A 19,686-nucleotide genomic window follows, 5' to 3' on the forward strand; every position below is an offset into this window, starting at 1 on the left:
ACTATCACCTCTAAAATATATATATTTTTAAATTTCTGGATGAAGGGAGTTATGAACTGAATTATGTATCCCTAAAATTCATATGACGCTTTAACTCCCATTGTGACTATATTTGGAGATAGGGCCTTTAAAAAGGCATTTAAGGTTAAATGAGGGGTGGGACCCTAACTCAATAGGACTAATGTTCTTATAAGAAGACAGAGAGGAGGGACCCTTGTGCACCGAAAAAAGACCACGTGAGGACATGGTCTTGCAAGACAGTGGCCATCTGCAAGCCAAGGGAAGAGGCCTCAGGGGAAATTAAACCTGCTGACACTTTGATCTTAAGACTTCCAGCCTGCAGAGGGAAATTGATATAAAAATGAAGTTATTAATTCAGAGAGTCAGATTGGTATTTTTCACATTATTCTTGAGTTCCCTGACTGCATTAAAAAAGGTTAAGGAGCATTTCTAAACTGTGGTGGAGAGTAAGGGGGAGTCAGATTAACCCTAAGGATGGGGCTTGCTATTTTAACTTATTGGCCTTGATCACATTATCTGTTAGACAATTCACAAAAAATATATTACTCGAACAGAAAAACAGGCAGATAAAAAGGTAGATGTACAAAGGGTGTATAATGACACTTTCCTATTTCAGTCTGGTTAGTATAGATCAAAATCAGGCATTTCCACAGATATTGTAATTTACCTTAACAGAGCACTCTGGTTAATCTAAAAACATTAGGTGGTATGAAAAAATTTTAAAGTAAGTTACAGGGCAACAAGCTATCCCAAACTAAGTTTAGGCATGGCTCTCTTAAGGACAAGAGGTAACTTGTTTTATGCATGTGCAACTCATAAGATGAAGAGTGTAACTGAATGGCAAGAAAGTGGAATGGGTTTGACAATGCACACACACAAAAAAGCACTTGCTGAAGGTCAGAAAGTGGCATTACCAAATGCTGTCCCTGGGGCCTCTTCCATAGGAGTAACTGGTTCAAGGACTATACCAGGAGCTGACCAAAAATAATAATAATAAAGCAATGAAATGGTAAACATCTATATAATCTCAGAACATTCACTTCAAAAAGAACTGTACCAAAGTAATGTGTCTAGACTACAAAGCAAACACTATTAGCCTTCCGACCTGAGGGATACGGCATCTCTGCACCCAGGTACCAAGGCATCACTCAGAGACTGTCTTTGCACTCAGGTAACTGTTCCGGTGAAGTGCCTCTGAAGTTTCTCCCTCACTTTGATGATGAATCTAACCTAAGTAATGCACCAAAGTCGACCATACCCATCTTGCTGAAAACTCATCTTTGGAAAGAGACCACCGGGGGACTTGAGAGAGCAGCAGTTAAGGGGCAGCCGTTCGGTCTGAGGTACGCCAGGCTCTCTCTCTCTGCCCAGTGCTTCAGGAAAGCTGGACCATTGCGGATCCTGACAATTCTTACATGAAATCCAAACTCCTAAGTCCAACATTCAAGATCCCTTTTTGACTGGTCCTATGGGCCCATGTAGCTGCAGCAACCTCAGTGAAATGCTGCGATCAGCACTTAGAAGCCTGGCAGCCTGCATCGGTCAGAGAAGCCTCTGCCCCTCTCACTGGCTTCTACATGCCCTTCCTTTCTTACTGCTTCACCCCCTGCCCCTATAAACTATGTCCCCTATGCCAGATCTTGTCCATGGCTTGTTTTCAAATAGCCCATGAGAGCAAAGAATGCTTTTCTTTCCTTAGATTGTGTAAAAAAAAAAAAGGGTAACAGGAAAAAAGAAAAATATGCAACAAAGACTATATAGTCCCTAAAGCCCCCAAATATTTACTATCTAGCTGTTTATAGAAAAGATTCACCAAATCTGGCCCTAGATCATCACTGTGACTTACACAGTTTTTATAGTTACCAAGAAATAATTTTCTATTTGCCCAAACACACATCGTTCTGTAGTTGTTTCAGTCCAGGATACAATTTCAATATCTAAAGGATGAGTAGAATCTAATAAGAAGTCAATTAAATAGACATTTAGAGAGAAGATGCCAATTCACAAAGTATGAGGAATCTGGCTTCCACCAAGACCTCTCCAGTTGTGTGCTCAAGCCCGCTGTGGAGTGGAGGCAGCCGCCGGCCCTGACTTGCCGCCCCCTTTCTCTGGGCCCCACCGCCAGGTTCCTCCCCCAGGATCTACACATTTACCCAGTTCGGCCTGAGGTGCTTCAGGACTTGCTGTGGCCTTAGGTTTGGGACGTGGATGATGAATTTGCTCAGGCACTTTGGGAGCTAAAGGAAGAAAACCTCTGGTTAAAAGAGTGCTTTAGTTCCAGAAGCTGTGAGTAGGATTATGCTTGTTATACTTGGCTTTCTTAAAACAAGTAAGTTGTTTTAACACTCTTCAATACACTAAGAAGTCATTGATGGCAGTAGAGGATGACACAGAAGTCCTGTGAAGCGGGAGGAGCCGTGGCTGGGAGGGCGATGAAATGGGTCTGAAATGAGCAGGAAAAGCAGATGCTGATGAACACAGAGTGTCATTACCTAGTGTCGTCCCAGGAGCCTCGGTTCTAGGAACAACTGGTTCAAAGATTGTGGCAGGAACTGATCAAAAGTAATAAAAGAAACCAAAGAGATTTTTATGAATGAGTGAGATGTCAGAAAATTCATCTTGCCAGTAAAAGTAAGGCTTCTAAGGGGGGGGGGGGGGGAGAGGGAAAAGGTGAATTACAGAAAAGCTTCAACACCAAGAGGCAGGAACTAGGGGGTGGGAGGTGAAGTGGGGTGGGGCGCAGGGGGTCACCCTAGGGTCTGCCTACCACACATACAACAGATAGCCCAAGGAAGCTGAGACTATACTAAGAGACCAATCCTCAGCGAAAACAATGGCATTTACTATCTGAGGTGAGGAACCACCTCTGTGATATCGTATCAGACTAAGCATCTTCAGGGCTAAGAATAGAAAAAGCATGCTTTGGTGCAGAAAAAGGATCACTAAAGCCCACTGGATCAAATTTAAGCTCTTGAGTAGACATCCCAGACTCCCCTTTAATTCATCCTATGAGCCCATTTAACAGGAGGGCATCGACAAGTCATCCTCTGTCTCGGGTGCCAGCTTCCACACATTCCCTGCTTGTCCTCCACTAGTCCAAGTTCTCTATTGATTTCTTTCTAATTATCCTGGAGTTTCTCCTGCTCCAGATATTTACCACTCCCCTAGCACATAGCAACAGTGCCATTTGGGAACTTATTTTACATTCATATAAACATGCTGCCTTAAGTTATTTCCTACTTGTTTATGCAGAAACAGCTTTTGTTTACAACTATAGTACAAACTGGGAAATAAAACATACTTCCTACTTCTGATGTATCTCACAGCTGCTAATATAGTTATGGGGATTGAGAAGGGATTAATAAAAGTAGTTGAATTGATTATGTAGGCTCAGGACTTTACTGAGCAAGCTTTATCGTTAAGACATGAATGGAATCAAATAATAAGAAAAGTTAGTAAAAGGAACATTGATGGAGAAGATTCCCACACAGGAAGCACCAGGTACTTAGATAGCTCATGTCCTAACCGGTACTTTGACTCTTAACAGATATATGGGGCATGTACCAATATGTGCATAGAATTTAGGGTCCCGACTGGGGTAGGCTACTTGGAGTCCTTAAACCAGAAACCACATATTTACCCAGTGGCATCTGAGGCACTTCTGCATGGGGTGTGGTTTTAGGTTTGGGACGTAGGCGACGGGGCTTCTTTGTTTTTCTTGGAGCTGAAGAAAGAAGATTCAGTATTAATACAGTGTCGATGGCCTGATAAAGCTCTGATAAAACATAGCTCTAAGCTTTCTAAACCTTGTCAGAGTTTCTTTAGTAGAAAAAACTTTGTTGCTTTGGTTTGGAACTTTCTCCTTTAGTCTATTAATAGGTTTTCATTTGTAATTAAGAGTGTTCCAGAGATTAAAAATTACATAGCAATGATGTTTAAGAAATAAAACTGAGGAACTCTGGTTTTCTTGAAAAGTCCTTAATCCAAAACTGATTACAAATCACTGCTAAACTATAATGGTAAGAGAGAAGTTCAAACCACCCTATAGTATCCACTTATAATAATTGAAAATGACTAGGCTTGGGGAAAATTCCCACTTGGTAATTTACTAGAATATAGTACACAAAATTTGTTGAAACATCAACAAAGTGAAGACAAAAAGGTATGTAAAACTTGAAATGTAGAAAGTGAGGTACTTGGAGAAACTTCGTGGTATTATAATTGATACTGTTCTGGTGGTCTAAATAAGGGAGATGGAGATAATCACATTGGGGCCTGTTTAAATAGAGGTGCAATTTCAAGCTGGGACGTGGAGGAGACAGCTGTCCTGAATTAAGCCCATACCCCTTTCTGTTAGAAAGAAAGCCTTTTAGGTTTTAAGATGAGTACAGTCATAGGATGACAAACTATGACAGCATCATGCATATAGCACCATAGATAAGCTGGACAACGAATATGAAAAAGCTCTCGCTGAAGGACATAAAGAATCATTACCTAAAGGTGTCCCAGGAGTGACAGGTTCAATTTCTGTAGCAAGAAACAGTCAAAAGTAATTTAAAAAAAGAAATGCTAAGCACATGAGAAAAGTCATCAAATCCTCTTGAAAATGAACTTCGCCAGAATCACAGAGAAAAATGTAATTCAATGGTCAGAGAAGCAAATAAAAAAACCAAAATACACATGTACCAAGAAAATACCAAGCAGGGTAAGGAAGCCACGGGTATTGACTAGGACCTTCACCCTTAAGAGTCACAGTGGTTACTACGTGGCAAGTTAACTTGTCACCCCAGTATCACATCCGACGAAGTTCCACAGGCACCAGGAACCATATATTTACCTAGTGCGGTCTGAGGTGCCTCTGGGGTTGGCGTGGTTTTGCGTTTGGGATGTTTGGGACCTTTTGGACGTTTGGGATGTGAAGGACGTGTTCTTGGTCGTTTTGATGTTTTTGGAGCTGAAGAAAGAAAACTGGTTATTATCATTGACTTTAGAAACTAAAAAAATGATTTAAAGATGGCACTAGGTTTTCTAAAATTTGCTAGATTTTCTTGAATCTGGAGAAATTGATCTCTTTATTTCAAAATTTTGTCATCCATATGCAAAAAAAAATGTTTTTGGGGGGATCTCCTAATAGCTCTTTTGAAAAAAAACTACACATTATTAGAATAATCTGAAAGTGTTATTATTGCTAGTGTCAGATTTTCAAAGATGACCCTGACCCAAGGGAAGTCAAAAGTGTAACATGTATGTTTAGAGAGTGACCCAGACTCACTTTTGGGAGACTGTATTTAGATAATACTTCAGATACTTCAGTCAGGCATACATCTCATTAAACATTATTAAACATTATTAGAAAAAGTACATCTGATTTCTTAAAATCCTTGGTAGACAACAAAAATGCTCTGCATATCTTAAAATAACTTTCTCTTGTTGCACACAGAGTTATAAATGATGTTTATGGGGCAGACCCTCCTAAGTGCATTTGAAATTCAGCTTTACCACCGAACACTGAGCAGAAGCACAGGCTCTGTAAAGTAGTAGTAAAGCTGAGTAGTATGGGGGATGCTCTGCACTAGCTGCAAACAGGCTTCTATTCTAACCAAGTAACTTGTTTTAGACATCAGTACAGTCCAAGCAAAGAAGCTAGCTGAGAGACAAGAGAGGATGATGAGGAAACCTTAGGAAGGGGAAAAGCCCTTGCCCAAGACAGTAATGGAACAGCCTGCGCAATGAGCAGAAAAAGCACTTGCTCAAATAAAGACGTAAAAGGTCATTACCTAGGGTTGTCCAAGGAGCCTCAGTTCTCAGAGTTACAGGTTCAATGTCTGTGGCAGGAACTGACCAAAAGCAATACAATAAGCAATGGAGGTTTAAGAAACATAGCAAAAGACAAAATTACCTTGAAAATAAATTTTAACTCTGTACTGTTTAAAAAGCAGCTGTGGACTCTGGAAAAATAGTATTTGTTCTCTAGTAACTTGGCTGTACTGTGGTATCCATTTGTCCCACAAAATAGCCATACTCTTTGAACTTTGCATTTCTATTGGGCCAATGAAAAGCCTTTTCTTTCTGTGTTTAATTACCTGATTCCAACGATATTGGAAACTTGGATCCAAAAAAATCAGACAATTAGTTGTCTGATATGTATGTTAAATTACTCTGAAAATTAGAGACGCCTCCGTTTGTATCTGAAAACCTTTTACCACCATTATTATTTGTTTTGAGGAATGGTGGTGGTGGTGAGAATTTTTAAAAATCATAATCAGTCTGTTTATCAGAGATCTGTGACAGTTATGCAAGAGATAAAAATTTGCCTTCCTCCAGAATCAATGTGATACTCCTTCTTACTGTTTTTTATTTATTCATTTATTTCAAGTGGATAATTAGGAGATAATTATTCAAGTGGGAAACAGAGATGATTAAGAAAAAAGTCTGAAAAGCAATAATTCAACTTTTTCTCTGGCTAAAGAGGATTCCTAAAATTCTATAGTATTCTGCAACAATTAAATTATGCATAGAGATGAAATTAAGATTTATTAACTCCTTAGTTATTTTAAATGAGTGTCTCTATTTTTCATTAAATTCAGAAGATTAAATGTAACATTATAATATTTTTATCACCAAAACCCCTATAAGCAATTATATGAAAATTGCCTTTCACTGACTGCCCAAGACACACAGCACAGACTCAGATTAAGCCACATCTGAGGACATCTTCTGAAATAATGGAAAACATGGCAGAGAAAAGAGGGGGAGAAAGCGAGGGCAAGATGAAAACAATATTCAACCCAACTGCCTTCAAACAGAAAAGGGGGTTCCCTATTTTGTTTGGAATCCAGCTTCATAAGATGAATTTGTCAACAGAAAACTGACATTCGTTCAAGTTGCGCTTGGATAGTATGAAATCAAGGAAGCAAGAGATTTTTCAAGAAAGAAACAATTATGTTTGTATCACGCCCCAATCAGCTTTTTCACTACTCCTCTCCCACACCCATAAATTATACACATAAAAACAGAGATCTCAAAAATTGCCTGGTCTGAAGGATGGACGGAGAGAACACCCGTGATTCTTGACAGCATCAAGTGCTGGAAGCAACCTGAATGTCTCCGAAGGTGACCGAAGAAAGTGATTCAGGGTTAAGCTGAGCAGTAGATGTAAGACAGCCTAATAATGTTAAAAAGATCCTAACAATGCTGGAAATGAATGAAAAAGATGGTGAAAGATTGTTTACCCGAGGGAGTACAGACAATGACAGAGATGAGAGGGGCAAGCCCAGAGAAACACTGACCAAGAAGGAAGACGCCCATCATTACCTATGGTTATGGAGGGAGCTTCGGCCTCAAATGTAACGGGCTCAAACACTGCATCATAAAAAATAAACAGACATAAATAATAAAAGCAGTAAGTCTAAATTTTTAGGTGCTCGCTGATGCTTAATTCACAGACTACAGAACCTGGTTTATTCTAAATTGATATAAATTGCTTTCTTCTTGAAAGGCTTATTTATAATGAGAGATTCTCTCTTAGTAAGTTAGAATTTTATACTAATTGGAATCTTAGGAGAAAATTTCAATTGCAAAACAGTGGAATTTTTCAGAACTGTTATATAAATATCTCCTTATTTGGCAGGAAATTGCTTAGTAAGTAGTTACTGTTTAAGATGTCAATAAGGTATTTTAGAGGAGGCCCTGCTCTGATTATGTGCCCATAAAGGAAGGACACAGTGTCAGGCTCCCAAGTGCTGCCCAGGGGTGGCTGCTCAAATCGCTTTCAGAAATGCTCCTGATACAGAAAAACCAGGCACCTATTCATTACAAACCCCAATTCAGAAAACAAAACCTAAAAAGTTCTTTAAGAAAATGGAATCTGTCAGTATTGGTTGAAAAATTTACTGATTTCCCACACATTGATTTCTTCCTTGAACAGTTAAAATATCAGTGTGACTATTTTGAGATGACAATGAACAAAATCATGGTTCTGTACTTGGGTTTCTCTGTTTTATGTGATATAACAAATTGTAAACATTTTCAGCAACATTCCCAAAGAAAGAGCTTCTTAAACTAAAGCGGAAATTATGTTTACCGGATTTAGTTGACGGCATATCGGGTTTTGCTGTGATTTGGGGTTTAGGAAGTAATTGCTTTGGTGGTTTTGAATCTGAAGGAAGAAAGGTGCTGTAATTAGTGTCATAGCAGAGCTGTGAAGGGCAAGATTAAGATTACTTACACAATGTTTTCCTAGTTATAGGTCAAGGCACTGAAATTTGCCTTGATAAATTTACCAGGCTGGATTTGAGGTACGTCTGGTCAGTGTGTAGTTTTAGGTCTTTGGGATGGTTTTGATGCTAAAGAAAAAGGCATTAAAATTAGCATGATGACCCAGCTGGCATGGCTCAGTGGTTGAGCGTCAAACTACAATCCAGGAGATTGAGGTTCGATTCCCGGTCAGGGCACATGCCCGGGTTGGGCTCGATCCCCAGTTGGGGGTGTGCAGGAGGCAGCCGATCAATGACTCTCTCATCATTGATGTTTCTATCTCTCTCCCTCTCCCTTTCTCCCTCTGAAATCAACAGACATATTAAAAAAAAAATAGCATAGTGGTCATGGCTGTAACTGTCAGAATTAAGGACACATATGCTTGAGCAAGATACCATACAAATTCAGTGAAAATATAACAAAATTAACTCCCGGGTGTGGGAAGGGCAGGACATGTATCCATTTCTCCTTATGTTTCCAAAAGGAAAAACTCTTCAAGAAAGGCTCAAAATATGTCTTTGAGCAAAAGTAATGGGAACTGTAATAAGAGTTTTTTCTACATAAGTAATTTCAAACATGATAACTATAATAGTTCTATTAAATTGATTTTTTTTCAGTATAAAAGCAATAAGGTAGAAAATTGAAACTTGCTTAGTAGGAGACCTGGAAAATAATCCTTAACACTTGAAATTATACACAATGTTACATGGCTACTGATTTCTGGAATTTCCTAGAGTAAAACAGCAACAGATTTATTGTGAATGCTGAGAACTTACACTGAAATAATTATCAAACAGCATTAGTATTAAAAACAATAAAACCAGCTTGGGACTTCTAATGGTCTCAAGGTACAAAGACCATCCTATTTTTATATTGGACCCTAGACAGTGCTTCTAGTTATCAAAACACACTCAAAAACATTTTTTCAAAGAAACGAAACATCTGAAGCAGCCATTATTTCATGCAGCTTATTAAAGGGGAGAAAGTCATACAGGTTGAATGAGTAAGTCAATGAAATGATGACCATGGCTCTGGAGAACAATGTTGCCGTCTGTCAAGTCTAGGATGAGCACAGAGGCCCCTGCCTGCGAAAGGGCAGATGGTCTCGACACAAGGACGCGCGTGATGGAAAGAGGGTTAGTGGGAACCAGGAAGTTGCGTCCAAGACTAGACCTTCCTTAAATAAGCACACAGGGGTTCTTCTAGAAGTCTCCTATCTTCGGGCTCTTCAGACCCAGATAGGAAATTGAGGGGGCGCATGGAACGAAAGGTGGTGGTGTGGCAGAAATGCAGGCATGCCTGGGTGGAGAGTAGGAAAAGCAAAAGTAATGTGAGAGCAGCTGGAGAGGAGAATTACCGACTGTGGGCACCCAGAGCTCCTGGTGTACTGTAGCAGGTTGTAGAGCTATAGAAGCAAAAACCAAAAACACTAATTATATCAAGACGTGGCCTCTTGAGGAAGGAAACATTACTCCTCAATATTTACTTAAACTGTGTGCTTTTTTTCCCCAGTGTGATTTCCCCTTTTATTCTCCCCCATTCCCTCCTTTCCTCCCTGCTGCTTTCCCTCAGCTCATCTGCCACAAATACACATCCTATGTAAGATTTTAGGCTGCCCTACTTTAATAATACACTTAGTGAGTCAGCTCACTGGTGTGCATCTGTAAATGAAAATATAAATATATATTCATATAACATGAATATGGAAAGTAAGTATAGATGCTTAAATATAGAAATCAACTTCAGTGGTTCCTAAAGTCCAGCAATTTAGGTAGTAGGTAGCTACTATACCACAAGCTATCATATTCTACTTTCCGTGTTAATTGAAACCCTGAACATCACATTTACCAGGTTTGGACTTGGGCACATCTGGACTACGTGTGGTTTTAGGGCGGGGGCGACGACGTGGTTGTTTGGTCTTTGGTGGAGCTGAAGAAAGAAAATTAGCTAGTTAATACAGGACAAATACTACCACATATATCTTAGAAGCACATTTAAGCTCTTTGATTTAGTGTGGATATGTACTCTTCTGTCTTGCAACTTTCTATCATTATTTATCCAGTTAAGTGAAGTCTTCAATAATATAATATATTTTTGGTCAAAGATTTATAAACAATCACTGTTCAAGAGATCCCCTATCCTTCCATTTTGAGATGAAAAACCCAGAACTCTGTGTAGCACATAGAGAAGACAGTCTCATAAAAATTTTGGAAGTACTTGTTCAACAGGAACATGAGAAAAGTTACTTCTAAAAAGCCACTAGGGATAAAAATTAAAATTTATTTGGCCTACAATTCAAAAGGAAAAGTTTTGCACTTAACATTAAAAAAATCTGCATATCAGAGAGATGTGTTAAAAGGCTTTGAATTCAGAAATTATTTCAGGGAAGGTAAACTTTAAAAATGAGAATAGTTTGTAAAACTATAGATTAAAATTTTTTCTCTGGAAGAACAGAGAACACACACACACACACAAATGAATATTAGTGGATTAATCCATTAATGTGAGCTGCTAATAAAGATACCAGCAATCAGAAAAAGAGAAAACAAAGGTCACTCACTCAATAACTGCATTACCTAATGTTGTTGAAGTTTTGGTTCCCAGTGTTCCAGGTTCTAAGACTGCATGAAACACCATCAAGAAGGAATCAAAATAAAAGGAAAAATGATGAAATCTATTTAAATATGAAAAATGCTTAATTTTTAATTACTAAGTTGAGCAAATATAAACGATGAAACTTTTATCCACTTTTATTTAAATTGATCCCTGTGTTTTTTAGACAAAATGAACAAAAATATAGCCAGTCAGTTAAGTTTGGAAAGAGAAATGGAAAGAAAAAGGTATGATTCTTATTTGGAATATGTGAATGCAATAAAGTAACCAACAGTTCGTGTTATGAAGGAAAATATGGGTAATTGGCTAAGACGGCACCAGCAGAACACATTATTGCTCTCTTGAAGAAAAAGCAGCTATAAAGATTGGGGTTAGATGTTATACTTCTGTCTTCTAATGAATTTCCTACTGACACATCAGGATATTTAGATCTGGAAAGAACATAATGTTTTTCAAGAAAATCTGCAAGTGTTGGAGTTTTGAAAGGAAGAAAAACATCTCCAAGTGTGAAAGCGCAAGTACGTCCTAGGGAAGCCACGGTCCTCTGCCAGGTTAAAAGCAGCTCGGGACACATTCCTCAAAAATAAGGAGGGACAATAAAGCATATAAGATAAAATAAAACAAAATTTGAAAACAAGAATGTGTCAAATCCAAATCAGTGTGGCTTTCATGCTGTCCCAGAACCTCTACTTCACTGAGCATAGGCAGAGAGTTTACCTTCTGGCAAAAATGGCTGAACAAAAGATCTGAAGAACAATGAAGAAATGAAATTCTTATTTCTTTTAAATCTCTTTTTAAAATATTTTTTATAATTGGTTTTTAGAGAGTGAGGAAAGGAGAGGGAGAGAGAGATCATGTGAGAAACATCAATTGGCTGCCTCCTGCAGGCCCCTGCCGGAGATGAGGGATGTGCCCTGACCTGGCATGCAGCGGGCACCCTTGGGGCATGGGCATGGGCCTGGGAGGGTGCCCAACCAACTGAGCCACACCGGCGAGGGTGAAATTAATTTTTAAAAAAGCCAAAGTTAGGGATAAAGTTGAAGAAAAAGTGTAAAAAAGAGAGAGAATTTTTCACTAGCTAAAGGAAGTTTCATTACCTATGGTTGACTGTGATGGCGTTGGAATCTGAGGTTCCGGGGCTGCAATAAAAGCAAGTATTATCAAAGGTAATACTGAAGGGCACCATCTAAGATAAAACTAAATGTCCTTTAGTATAAAAAGTATTCTCTCATTGATGAGCAATCAGGTTCTACTGGCTTAACAACAGAAAAGCTCAATACCCCACATCCTTTCTGCAAACTACAAAAACAGTAAGAATTAAGATTTCTAATTTTTTGTAGATTTTTAGCTACTTTCTCTACTATCCAATATTCTAAAAACCACTTCTAGTGCTTGAGGAGATAGTCCATTAACAGGTGGTCAGGGCAGCCTCGCAAAGGTTGCTTGGAGCTCCTGCCCACCTGCTATTTGCTTTCATGCAAGACGGTCAGGTTCATCCAGTGGAAATGGGCAGCAGACCCGTTAGACCTGCAAGTGTGTCTGAGTTCTGTTAGTTTGGGATGATGCTCAGCCTGGCTGGATCTGATGATATTTTATGAAAAATGAACGTATGGTCTAAAAGGGGAAAAAGTGTTCCTATGCTGTTCTCCATATTTAGTAGCATTTGTTGCTGAACAAATTGGTTTACACATGAAATTGAGTCCATTTTGGTTAGTAAATCAACAGAAGTCAAAAAGCAGTGCTGGATTTCATGAAATGCTGAATAAATTGAATAACAATATTATTTAAATATTCTAACAGATAACAAACCTCCAATTTCATTCAAATTGGCACAGAGAGAGAGAGAGAGAGAGAGAGAGAGAGAGAGAGAGCGTGAGCGCGAGCGCGAGAGGGGGCTTGATGTTTCAGATTCTATAGGAGAACAGGAAAAAATATAGCAGCATCAACACATGAAATATAACAAATATCAAAAGCATCCACATCTGAAAATAGCAAACAACAAAAATTCTTTCAAAACTTCAAGGTTGTAATTCATGTATTAATTTCTACAAAGTTGCCTTCTACAAGAGTGAAAAACTCAAATGGACTGCTCATAGCACTTTTTAGCCTTTACAAAGATTAAAGAATACTCCTTTTAATTTTATAAAGAAAAACCTGCAGTTTTGAATTCCTGATAGACTGAGACCACACAGATATGGACCCCTATCAGTGAAGCTTCCAATTCACCTGCATGTAAGAAAAAGTCAGTGTTTATTAAAAGCAAATATATGTTTGACGACTTCCCCTATTGACAATGTTAAGCTGTTATAGATTAAGATGTAAAAATGTCCCATAAAAACTCTGAATGGCATGCAAATAACTACACCACTCGCCTCAGCACAAAACAAAGAAAAAGACAACTTGCTCATGGGTTTGTGGCTAACAACAACAATGTACAGATCCATCCACCACACCTGTAATTAATTGGAAGACTCTTTTTAGTGTGTTAAAAGTTGAAGAGCTGAATGTCATTAGTCTTAAAGATTAACTGTGAAAGAAATAATTCTTATTGGATGAGGCAGACGAGTTGAGACAGAGTAGATGGCTGGGATTTTCAAGAAAGCACTGGATTCTGCTTATGAAACAAGCCAAAACCAATGGTGGTTTTTACTTGTTAGTTTAACCACAAAGGAAAACCAAAGGAACAGCAGCCTGCATGGAAAGTGGAATGGAAAAAAAAGGAGAGTGCGAGGAGAAGGCTGGGAAAGGCAACAAATCCCTCAAATCCAACAGCTTTTGGTGGTTTATTTGCTCTCCTGAACCTTGGCTAGAAACAGAAATCTTCAGCAGAGCTAGAATGGTGGCCTGCCCTAGGGTAAAAATAAATAAATTTTTTAAAAGCTAAAACCCAAGCAACAGTTTGCAGACATCCGGTCATTACTCTGTGTTGCCTCAATGTCAACTTGAGTTGGCATAAATTTAGGTGAGGTTCTGAAGTGGCTGTACTTGCTGTTAGGGGGAAAAGCATGAATATTCTCAAGTGATTAGGAGGTAGACATGAAAGGAATATAAACTCATTAAGCTTCCAAATAATTTTCTACACTTTAAAAGGAAATGTCAAATTAAGAAGTCTCTGCTCAAGTACCTTAGAATAATAACACACCCTCCAACTCTTACTTATATTAATGAACTGCCTCTCAGAACTAACTTTTTAGAAAATGTTGAAATTAACCATGTAAATTATCTTGTGTAAATCATAATTAACATTTGGAGACATTTTTTGATGTTTTCACATTTTAACTTGTAGTAACAGAAGTAATTAGATTGGAGAAATATTTATTTAAGTTTGGTGACCCAAGCATACAGTAATATTTCTCAGTCTGCTTGGTAACAGCCCTCTATTCAAAATATAACATAAATAGTTACTATTTTAATCCAAAGTTCTCCAAGCATGATTTAAAAATAAATGTACATAAAACCCTTCTCTCATATAGCTCACTGTCTGTGTTCTTTGATTTAAACTTCTAGGGCTCTTGAGTATCCTTAGCTATGCCTCTTTCTCCAAATAGCCTTTCTGAGTAAGGCTACATCACTTGTTTTCTGTTACTAGGAGACCTCACTCATGGTCACACTCCCTTTGCCTAATCCCTCATTTCCTTCGGTCTGATACCTGCACCTGGAAATCTCACTGTCTCTTTAAAGAGAGTCACTAGGATTCTTTTTCTGAGCAGTTATTTTTCCTTCCTTATGAATTTTATTGCAAAAAATAAATCATGTCCACTGAAGCAGAAAATCTCTTGCTTTAATAATCGTACTTTGTAAACATGGATTAATGAAAAATCCATTGACCAGTATAGTGAGAAATACTTTCTTCCCAGAGCTAAGGGTTTAAAATTTAGATGAAAATGATGAGTGGTGACAGATCCATATATGTACAATCATGTAAGTCAACATCTAAACTGTTGTATAGATTCTGGATAGAAAAACAACAACGATTTGGTCCTTCAATATGTCCCACAATCCTTATGTAGGGAATTATCTCTATTTCGAATTACATACACAGAATAACCCCTCCCTGCAAAAGAGCCTTTTCTTCTCCAGCAAAGCACCATTAATATCTCCTGAGAAGTAAACAGAAATCAGTGTTCAGAAACCAGCCCAACTGTAGAAAGCTGTCATGGAGCATCGGGGAGATAAAACCCTTTTTAGTCCTATAGCCTGAAAACTAAGAAGCTTTAAACAAGGCAGAGCTCTCAGGGGATGGAAACAGTCCTTCCCTTTCTACCTGAAAGCCGATTGTTCAGTGCGGTAAGAGTTGCTGTCAGCTTTGGTACTGGAAACTATTTCATAGTCCTAGACAAGGGAGTCCTCCACCGGGTACACCATTCTATTTCTGGGGCTTCTCTGCGGTGGTCACGACATAATGCTCCTGCACACAGCTCAGAGCGACGCCGTGACAATATCAGGGGGGTTGGTTATGATGTGATCCTTTTATCACGTTTCTCATGGCAAAATGTGTCAAACACCAAAATACAAACCAGAAGTTCTTGCTCCAAAGAGTGGCATGAAACACTTTTCAACCCTACTCTTGGAATATTAGGGGAAAAAAAATTCAGGGTAATTACCAGGTTTGATGTGTGTCACTTCTGGGCTGAGAGGGATTTTAGGTTTCAAAGAAATAAATTGTGTTTTACTGGGAGCTGGAAAAATAAAGAGACAAAAATAATCGACAAATCAATATTTAGGCATTTCAGTGTCTAAAGTTACAAAAGGAAAACCTATACTTTAAGTGGAATGAACCAATCATCTTGGGAGATTTGGGAAATAGTCCATTAAAAGAGTATTTCACAGAGTAGCAGTTAATGGAAATACAGTGATAAATTTTCATCTGGTTTGAAAAAACATTTCTAGAGTATATTTGACCTAACAGAAATAGCACTGCCACTAAATAGTCAAAATAACTACACAAAGACAGTGATTTTTAAGTCCACGCTTTAAAAAAATCAGTGTAATCATTTTGTACCCGTATTTCATATTTCTTATCTACATCTAAGTCTTTAAGCACCAGGGGGAAAAAAGACATGTTTTAAAATTAGTATTTACTGATAGGTAGAATGCTATGACCTGCAGCATAAAGGAATTCTCCTAATACCATAATAGTCATTTTTCCAAATGTAGACTGATGTTGAACTTGAGGGTCTTATGCAAAAAATTAAATAAATTTAATTTAAAAATGGAGAACTCTGTTTAAGACCCAACTTCAAATACAATGATTGGACAGAAGATGAGAAAGAAGCAGTGGTTTAACAGCTTTCCAAGGCACAGGGTGCTGTGCAGTTCTGCGTTCTGATCCACTTGCTATAGGGCCAGCTATCCAAAACCAGGAACGCCACAGAGTCAATGTACTACATGAGATGCCCAGTACTGTTGCAACAAGCCCGTTAGAATACTGGTGGAGATATTGCATAAAAGCCGGGGTCCGGGATTTCCCAAGAAATGAAGCAACGCATCCACTAAGGACATATCATTACCCAGTGTTGTCCATGTAGGTTCAGGGCTTTTAGAAAGTTTAGATGTAGTTGTTCTAGGACTTTTGGTTCTCTCTGGTGATGGAAAGGAAAAGAGATATTAAGATACCCTCCAAAGAAGAACTGAATGACCTTGTTAAAATTCTGCCACATCTAGTAGTCAGTGTTTATAAAGTATGCAGTGAGTAAAAGTTTTGGAAAAGAATTTTCAAATTCAATCATAATAGTATAGACTATTAAAAAGCCTGTATTATATTACAATGAACTAAGTAAAACCCAGTTGTTGAGTATGATTCTTAGTGCATTATTTGACAATGAAGAAAATCACCTCCAGGGTAACAAGCTAACTCTACCACTCAAAATCTATGCCTTAAAATATGTTGTTCCCCACTCCTTTTTCCTCTGCCCAAATCCTACACAGATTTTGAGGCTTGTATCTTCAACTCTTTATCTTTCTGACCTTTTACGTGAATATTAGTCTCACAAGTGGATTATATGATCTTATGTTAATACCTCATAAACAATGAGAGAGCATCTTTTTAAGATTATAAGCAATTGAAAAGCTGGAATCATGTCCTTTCCATCTCAGCCACTGCTCTAGGAGAAAACTCAAAACACAGTAGGCACCCAAAAAACAAGAACTGTCAGCCTAATAAATACTTAAACAGAGATGGCATACCAAGGAAAAGAATTATACCATATATCCCACTCTATCATGTTGTGATAGCAAGACTTGTTTCTAGGTTTATATCAAAATTCAACATGTGAGAACATCACTTACATAATTTTTTAAATTTATCTTTAATAAAAGCTTATTAGAAATGATTCTTGTTATTGTGCATCATTAATTACTCATCTTCAGTTAATTTCACATTTTGTAAAGAACCTAACTTATAGAATCATGTCACTTATTTTTATGGCAAGGAGATGGATATTATCTATTTGGAATTAAATATCCCCAAAAGTTAAAGAGATATTTGTTTACCAGGTTTGGTTCTTGGTGGTTTGGGCCTGAGGCGTCGTTTAGGTGTAGAAGGGACAGATGTGGTTTGCAGGGGAGCTGAAAGAAGATTTAAAATAGCTTTCATAAATGATGTTTCTCAGGGGTCAATAGGGGTGGGAGTGTGAACTTGTAAACTTCTTGAGTGCAAGAGCTGCTTTATGTTTCTCTGCATCCCTAGAATGCCCAGCGCTGGGCTGTATTCATAGCGGGTGCTCAATAAATGTGCTGACTGGACCAAAGGAATTAAATTTCTCTATGACAACTGAGGGTACAATGTTCAGTCAAATGTACTGCAAAGTGAGCACCTTTGAAGAATTTAAGAACACATGGTACAATTAAGAACATAAAAGATGATTTACCAAACAGCAGGGCAGAAGCACAAAAAAAATATTTGGGATTTAGAGAATGGAAAGTTCAGAACTTCTTTAATTCTGTAGCACTTGACTAACCTCACCAGGAGTTAATGAGCTTCATTATTCCAATAATTTTCTGTTATAAAATGTAGGTTATGTTATCTTTCTTTTGCCCATTTTTCCTCCTCATGCCCACTTGGGGCTCTTTATACTTAGACGACTTTGAGAAAAATTCTCTGACCTAGTGGTATATGAATGTGCTAATTAGAAAGGAATATATTTTAAAATACTTATCTGTAATTCTGCTGCTATTTTCTGGCTGGCAAATTTAAAAGAAGTATAGCAAAAAAATAATTCTTCACAATATCTAGACAGTTTCATGGTAGGTATGAAGGGAAATGTTTACTACTGAAAATATTCAGAAAAGAGCAACATAATTTTTTTTTTGGTTACTTTATCTGTTCTTTCAAAGCAAACAACTATACAAATGTCATTAGTTACCAGGTGTTGTAGGTTGCATTTCAGGACTGGTAATGATTTCCAGTTTTTGAGGAACAAATGGTGTTTCACTTGGAGCTGAAAACACAAACACCCCACCCAACAAGTAATTCCAGTTAAAATGAGGTATTTTAAGAGTTTTAACATGCTTTTAGCTGGTGTTACAAAGCACATGCTTCAAGCACATGACCGAGGATGAAAATGCATGTAGTCTTGAAAGCTGATGGATGAAATAATAATGTAAAGTGGGGAAAAGATCAGAGTGATAACTGTTCAGTAGCTGACTCCAGGCAGACTCAAGGCATGGAGGGAGGTGACACAGGCCACAAACACGTGAGATGGGGTGATACGGGTGGTGATGAAAGTGTCCATGCAGTTTTCAAAGCTTTTCATTCCTTTAGAGATGGAAAAAATATCATCTATTACAGTACAAAGAAAAAAAGAGACCAAAATGGAATATGAGATGCCTGCATTATAGGAAAAAATATATATATATTCAGAAATAGGAAAGAAATAAATGATTAGATGTGATGGAAATAAATGGTCGTTTGGAAAGAAGGCATTCACATGGATTTTTCTTTTGATGGAAAACAAAGAAGGATTTTTCTGTTAAAAACATTACCCAGTGTTGCCCTTGGCTGTTCAAGAGTTCTAGAAGTTTTAGGTGGGACAGAATCCAGAAATGGATCCCTTGTTGCTGTTGGAATAAATGTCAACATTTATAAAAGCAGTAGAAGGCCCCAGGAATAAAATACAAATTCATGAGTAATAAATTATGCCTCATATAGGGAAAATATCAAGAACACTTGAGAGATTTCTGACCAAGATTTTTAAATGACTGATTTACTAGAATTTGAAGATGAGCTCACTTTAAAAAACATATATACTTTAAACATCAGAAAGCATGATGAACCAGTCTCGTATATTCAACTTATTTTCAACTGATTTTTCTGGCTTCTTTTCATTGTTCCTTAACTACTAATTGAACTCAACTTCAGCATTCTATTTCATTCTTTAATTTTATGCTGTTTAAAATTATTCACTTTTATTTATCATGACACAAATAATGTTAAGATAAGGCTACACATAAAGTATCAGACATATGTGCATGTCTGGCACAGACCAGTCTTACTCACTTTCACTCTTTTGCAAGATCAAGTTTAGTGGGTGCCTAATAAACCCTTGCTGAAAGGAACGATTGGTCTGAGTTAAATTCACTGTAGCTGCATCACTAAGTAAATGCCAAAAATTAGACCCATCTGAACTTCTACAGATGAATGGCATGATTTCTCTATAGCAGGATTCCTCACCTCAGCACTACTGACATTTAGGGCTGGATAATACTGTGTTGTAGGGACCTGTCCTTTGTATTAATGGGGTTTAGCAGCATCCCTGGCCTCTACTCGCTGGATGTGTCAGTAGCACCTCCTCCAGC

General features: G+C 37.9%; 1 protein-coding gene across 24 annotated transcripts in view; it reads right to left on the reverse strand.

The window, feature by feature from the left end:
* The window catches only part of ABI3BP (ABI family member 3 binding protein), a 213,298-nt gene that overhangs the window by 76,348 nt on the left and 117,264 nt on the right, over positions 1-19,686 (reverse strand). For 15 of the 24 annotated variants that reach the window (XM_081137863.1, XM_081137874.1, XM_081137860.1 and 12 more), the window contains 18 exons: positions 18,874-18,948; positions 18,255-18,329; positions 17,383-17,457; positions 16,401-16,472; positions 15,495-15,569; positions 11,988-12,029; positions 10,854-10,898; positions 10,126-10,206; positions 9,635-9,682; positions 8,105-8,179; positions 7,336-7,383; positions 5,799-5,858; positions 4,859-4,975; positions 4,516-4,548; positions 3,662-3,745; positions 2,514-2,573; positions 2,175-2,258; positions 936-995 (listed from right to left, as the gene is read on the reverse strand). In XM_081137863.1, coding sequence (XP_080993989.1) covers positions 936-995; positions 2,175-2,258; positions 2,514-2,573; positions 3,662-3,745; positions 4,516-4,548; positions 4,859-4,975; positions 5,799-5,858; positions 7,336-7,383; positions 8,105-8,179; positions 9,635-9,682; positions 10,126-10,206; positions 10,854-10,898; positions 11,988-12,029; positions 15,495-15,569; positions 16,401-16,472; positions 17,383-17,457; positions 18,255-18,329; positions 18,874-18,948 — 1,209 coding nt within the window. The remainder of the gene's footprint in view (positions 1-935; positions 996-2,174; positions 2,259-2,513; positions 2,574-3,661; positions 3,746-4,515; positions 4,549-4,858; positions 4,976-5,798; positions 5,859-7,335; positions 7,384-8,104; positions 8,180-9,634; positions 9,683-10,125; positions 10,207-10,853; positions 10,899-11,987; positions 12,030-15,494; positions 15,570-16,400; positions 16,473-17,382; positions 17,458-18,254; positions 18,330-18,873; positions 18,949-19,686) is intronic. The other 9 variants (XM_081137871.1, XM_081137868.1, XM_081137876.1 and 6 more) reach the window with 8 other exon arrangements.

Source organism: Miniopterus schreibersii, assembly GCF_964146895.1.
Source record: "Miniopterus schreibersii genome assembly, chromosome: 5".
Classification (NCBI taxonomy): Eukaryota; Metazoa; Chordata; class Mammalia; order Chiroptera; family Miniopteridae; genus Miniopterus; species Miniopterus schreibersii.